Here is a 6,000-nt window from a genome sequence, read left to right on the forward strand (position 1 = left end):
AAATAATGCTTTATTTTTTTTCATATTTTAATATTGACCTCTTAATGTCTTGACCTTTAGCAGGAAGGCAGTCTAAAACTGACATTCCAGAAGCAGGGTTTGCAGTTAAAGCGTCCTCTTGATGGTGAGGAGGGACCTCTGGCCCAGCAGCAGTACCTGGCTAGACTACAGGAACTGCAGAGTGCATCTGATAGCAGCCTGACTGACTACACCAAAACACAGAACAGTTATCCCCATGGTAACTTGGCACTACAATACACACACACACACACACACACACACAGATTTTTAACTGGTGAAGAAGTAACTACAACAAGCTTTCTGTGCAGGTCTGAGTGGACAGAGCCGACTGAATGGAATGGTTGATGGTCAGCCATTGATGAAGAAGAGGAGAGGAAGAAAAAAGAATGTAGAAGGAGTAGATCATCTCTTTATGAACAAGAACAGACCTACTGCGATACCCGATCAGGTACGGGGAGCAACACAGTGTGAAGATTTTTACCTTGTCCAGGATAACTAGAGTTTCTTGGGGATCGTGTTAGTCATTTTGACCCTTTGAGAAGTGCTGAGTATAAATAATTTTGTCTAGATGCTCATATGTTTTCTCCATCTACAGGTTCCTCCTGGTTGGAGCGGGGTCTCAGCCCCTGTCTCGACGCCTGGAGCATCGCAGGTTGCTGGGCCTGTGGACACAGAGAGCAGAGTCCCCGTCATAAATCTAAAAGACGGAACACGTCTCGCTGGGGATGACGCTCCCAGGCGGAAAGATCTAGATCAGTGGCTGAAGGAGCACCCAGGCTTCGTGGCAGACGTTGGAGCTTTCATCCCGGTAAAGAACAGAACGTGCTTACTTTAATCAACAAAGCTAGCTTTCTTTTGTAATCGTTATTAGATACTGCATATTGGCTGACTTTTACCTACAGAGATTGTTGTTTACGTTTAAGCAGCCTCTTCAGTATCATTTGCTTATTAATTTGATTCTTCATTTGGCTAGCAACAATCTGTTTTCTTGTCTGAAAAATTCCCAGATAACAAAAACAGTACTGGGAATAATTGGCCGAGGACGAACATTTAATGCAAATGTGTCACAACATTAACGTGTGTGTGCAGGGGGTAAATAAGGTACAGTTTCAGGACGGAAGACCGAAGCAGAAGAGGCATCGCTGTAGAAATCCCAACAAGATTGACGTTAATAGCCTCACAGGAGAAGAAAGAGTCCAAATCATCAATAGGAGAAATGCTCGCAAGGTTAGATGTAGTGTTTCTGTAACTCTTTCAGCTGTACGTTTGTGAGTTTCTCGTTTTCCCCCTAAATGTTTGTTCATACGTACGTTTTTTTTCCTCTTGTGCAGATTGGTGGTGCGTTTGCTCCTCCTTTAAAGGATTTGTGCCGATTCCTTCAGGAAAATCCAGAATATGGAGTTCCCCCGGAGTGGGCGGATGTCGTCAAACAGTCGGTGAGAATTCTTTGTACAAACAATTGCACATTGTCAAGTCTGCATAAGTCATAATCAGTTAAATTTCTTTGAACGGTGAGGAATTTTTCAGATTAAATAGTTAATGCGTGATTTAAAGTTGCAACCATGAGTCCTACTGCTTTTAATAAAAAAAAATGTTATTGTGTAACACTCTCTCCTGCATCTTTGCCTTTTTATCGAAATTTGATACATATAATTTTCTTTTATGTCCAGGGCTACCTCCCAGAGAGCATGTTTGACCGCATCCTAACAGGTCCTATCGTACCGGAAGAGGTGAGCAGACGTGGCAGACGGCCCAAAAGTGCTATGGCGAAAGCCACTAGTACAGCTAACGCGAATGCCAGTGCAGCTCTCGGTGTTAACCCCCTCCTGAGCAATGGGCTTATCTCCAGTCTGGACCTGAACAGCCTGCAGGCCCTGCAGAGCCTTCAGAGCTTTCAGCTGACCGCAGGACTCATGGGCCTCCAGACAGATCCTGCCAACATGGCCGCCATGCTTCCCATGATGCTCTCTGGCATGGCTGGCTTGCCCAACTTACTCGGCATGAACAGCCTGCTTGGAAAACAGGAAGCTGGCTCCGGTGAGGATTCAGGAAAGAACAGCGGTGGGGAAACAACAGCTCAGACTTCAGAGATTCACTCAGAGAGGACAGAAAGTCCCAGCTCAACTAGTGCTTCATCCTCAGGCCAAGCGTTAGCCCTCAACCCCTTACTGCTCTCCAGCATGCTTTACCCAGGGATGCTTCTCAACCCAGGCCTTAATTTACCTGTGACCAATCAGCCACAAGCTACCAGTCCTCAACCCACCCCTCCTGCTCAGCCCACCCCCTCTGACGCTGCACAAAAAAGCTCAGGCCAATTGGAGAAGGACGCAGAGGATGAAGGAGAGGAACCAGACGATCCGAAGGACATCAGTGGTCCAGAGGGCTCGGGAAAGGCAGAGTCATCTTCCTCAGATGCAGAAAGCTCTTCATCTTCGTCATCAGAGGACTCTGATTCCACTGACGAAGACTGAGCCTTTATATATATTATATAAATAAATATAAATACATATATATTTATATTACATCTCCTAGAAATGTACACATTCAAACACGTATATAAGAGCACTTACATAATAATTTAGGGAATTTTTTTTTATGTAAATATAAGAACGAAAGTGTTGTGTAATAAAGATGGGGGAAGGGAGGGGGAAATAACGAGACTCCACAGATACTGAAATAAGATTTCAGTGTTTGTTTAGGTACAGCGATGTTTTGAAAGACATTTTGCATGTCCAGGAACTTTAGAAGAATTTTTTTTTTTTTTGTGAACTTGTATTGCACAGTGATGTACAATTTGAAGAAATCAAAAAGAAAATAATTGGCATTACTGTATTAATTATATTGGAATTTAATTTTATTAAAGAAAAGAGAAATCAAGGACGTTATTGCTCATGCCGAGCTGTATAACTAATATATTTTGTGTGGAAGAAACAGAACTTGACTATTTTGGTTTTCTTTGGTAAATAATTTTGCAGGATCATGACATCTGAATTTCAGACAGTCCAGTACTTATAACTTCAGCAATAACACAGGCAGCTAACGAATGTCACTGAAGCTGTAGATACCGCCGTCACCCAGCTCCACTCTTCACTCTTCCTCCATTCTTCCTGCCACTTTCTGCATTATCTTTGGCCAATCTTTCATTGGTGGTTTTGTGTCTTGTAATATAAATTGTTTATTGTTCTCCTTATATCCCAGGACTTACCACAAACTCTTTCCCTTTTTTTTTTTTTTTTTTTTATAAATGTGCTAGCAGACATGTTGCTTTTCATTAAATACAACCAGATACATAAAAGCTAAGTATGAAATGGACCACGGTATTATCAGTATACATGTGATGCATGGTAGGTGTAAGGGTCGGCTAGGTGTGTGTGTGTGTGTTTGTGTGTGTTCTCATCACAAGTCATTCCGTAATAAACTGGAATTACACTTGCGAAATCAAATTTGTTTCTGAAAAGGAATTGGGGACAAAAAACAAACAAACTTTCAGAGTTTGTGCTGCATCATGTAGCTACAGGGCTCAAACCTACAATGCCTACCGTGTGTATTTGTGTGTGTTGAAGCAACTAATAGACTCTGTTTCTCCTTCAAATCGGCTGGCTTCCTCTAGCACGTGTGTGTGTGTGTACATGCATTTCTTTATTCTCGGTAATTGTGGCATGTGCTGCTTGTATGTTGTTATTCATAACAACAAACTCCATTATTGTCCTCCATCCTTGATTTCCAGAGCTTCTAAAGTATTGGTATATTGTTTGTTGATATAAAAAGCGAGTAAAGGTATTTAAAAGTCTTTAAAGCTAATAATCATGTTGATGTGTGTAAACATCTTGTTTTTCTTGTGCATGGATTAAACCTCATGGGCAAAACTCGAATCTAGAGTTTTGAGAATTTAAAATAAGGTGGTGTTAATACGATGAAATGTGAGGTTGAGAAGCAGATCAGAAAGGAGGTGGCATTTGTGTGCATGTAAAAAGGATCATCTGTGCTAATTCAAGTCCTGATCTCTGATCATGAGAAGTGGATTTGTTTTGTTAATGAATCGTGTCGAATTGCATTCAGGACTGAGTGAGGAAACTGCTTCAGGTTGTCACATTCGTAGCAGAAAACTCCAAGAAGGAGTTCCTTTTGCCAGTTTTTATTCATTGCTCAGTTACTTATGTACGGTGATTATATTTATTAAGCAGTATAGTAAACTCTAGGGTTGTACATTTTCACCGATTCCTGAATAAACCTCAGCTTTGAAGCTACAACATTTGAACTGAACAGTTTAATAAACCCAGGCATCACTGTTATCTTTATATATATATATATATATATATATATATATATATATATATATATATATATATATATATATATATATATATATATAAATTATATTTTATTCTTTACCGTACTTTTGAGTCTCATTAGTGTATCTGCAAGTGCTGACTGACTTTTTTAACTGCCCTTTTTTAGAAGTGCTCTTACACCGTACCTCTAAATCTGCTCCTCTGACAGGAGGGCAGAAAAGCATTCATATTTCCATACTTTAAATAGCAATTTCACATTTTCTTTTCTTTTTTTTTTCCCTCAGCATCCTCTATTTTTCAAATATTAGCTGTATCAAATGTCATTTGCTGCTGAGTAACTTTAAATATTCACCCATCACTTTACAAGTAAAGTAATAATTACACATTATAGTAATAATAATTTTCTTTATTTACCTCTGTGCAGAAGTGTGTTCAGCATCGTCCTATTGGAAAAAAAGAAGAACTCCCACTTATTCCATTGAAATATTTAAAGTTAAAAATATCTCCAAAACCAAGAGCTGGCAATCATTTTTCCAATGTTTGTTTTAGATCCCCCCCCCTGTTATTCTATCTGGTATAATCATGTTAATGTTTATTCCTCCCCGGGTCACTCCCAACATCACAACATGCACGCGGAATAAAAAGCATATACACTACTGTAAAGTTGTTTTATTTTTCTTTTTTCAACTATGAGAAATAGATAATGAAATGACATAGAAAATGGCCTTTGTGTTTTTATTTCTTAGTTTTATGCTTTTGATAGTCGATACTACAAATCTTTCTTGTTTTGTTGAATTTTGTTCTTTGAAAAGTTGCAATATTTGCAAACGTTGTGCTTTTGTGTTAGATGCAAAAAAAAAACAAAAACAAAAAAAAACATGTAGTGGAGATTACATGTCTTAAGAAATGATTTCTAATTTATTGAATTACTTTCTATGAAGTCTCTATAGAGAAAAAAATTGAGGTTTAATTATTTTTATTAAACGTATTCTAACTATCCATGATGTCTGTCAGTTACTCTGTCTTTTATTTTCTACATTTATCTTGTTTGATACGGGTGGATTCGCTTTTTTCTTCAGTTTTATGCTGAAAGATGAAATCTTATTAAAATGTTCAACTTTGGTCATAAGAGTTTTTTTTCCCCAAGGGTTGGCAGGTCTTTTTATTTTAAGGTATTTTCCTTTTTTTTTTTTTTTTTTTTTTTATTGCTTGTCTGTTTCAGTTGGGGATTATTATTATTATTATTATTACATCAAGTGTTGATATAACAATCATACAATTTTTGCAGTCATAAATTAAGTTTATTGCATCTGGTCTTGTTTTGTAAACATTAACAGTATTTGGTAGATGCCCTTATCTAGATTGATTTACATCTCATTTATTTGCTGAGCAGTTGAGGCTAAGGGCCTTGCTCAAGGCCCAGCAATGGCAGCTTGATGGTCCTGGGATTTAAAGTGACTACATTCAGATCAGAAATTCCAAATCTTACCCACTGAGCTACCATTAATGTTAAGTAATTAATGTATTAATTTCACATTACAGCAGTTAGACAATTGTTACATAAAATAAATTATATGAATAAATGAAAAGTAAAAATTTTCTAGCATCTACCTGTGAAAATGTTTAACATTCAGATCATTTTAAGAGGTTAATACAAGATCTGAATAATTTTTTTTTTTTTTTTTTT

General features: G+C 37.8%; 1 protein-coding gene across 7 annotated transcripts in view; it reads left to right on the forward strand.

Annotated features, from left to right (window-relative positions):
* chd9 (chromodomain helicase DNA binding protein 9) overlaps positions 1-5,312 on the forward strand; it is a 77,351-nt gene extending 72,039 nt beyond the window's left edge. For 5 of the 7 annotated variants that reach the window (XM_046840947.1, XM_046840946.1, XM_046840949.1 and 2 more), the window contains 6 exons: positions 61-238; positions 330-469; positions 617-829; positions 1,111-1,248; positions 1,353-1,457; positions 1,692-5,312. In XM_046840947.1, the coding sequence (XP_046696903.1) occupies positions 61-238; positions 330-469; positions 617-829; positions 1,111-1,248; positions 1,353-1,457; positions 1,692-2,492 (1,575 nt within the window). In that variant the 3' untranslated portion in view covers positions 2,493-5,312. The remainder of the gene's footprint in view (positions 1-60; positions 239-329; positions 470-616; positions 830-1,110; positions 1,249-1,352; positions 1,458-1,691) is intronic. The other 2 variants (XM_046840948.1, XM_046840951.1) reach the window with 1 other exon arrangement.
* Positions 5,313-6,000: the final 688 nt, after the last annotated feature.

This window comes from Silurus meridionalis, chromosome 26 (assembly GCF_014805685.1).
Source record: "Silurus meridionalis isolate SWU-2019-XX chromosome 26, ASM1480568v1, whole genome shotgun sequence".
NCBI lineage: Eukaryota > Metazoa > Chordata > Actinopteri > Siluriformes > Siluridae > Silurus > Silurus meridionalis.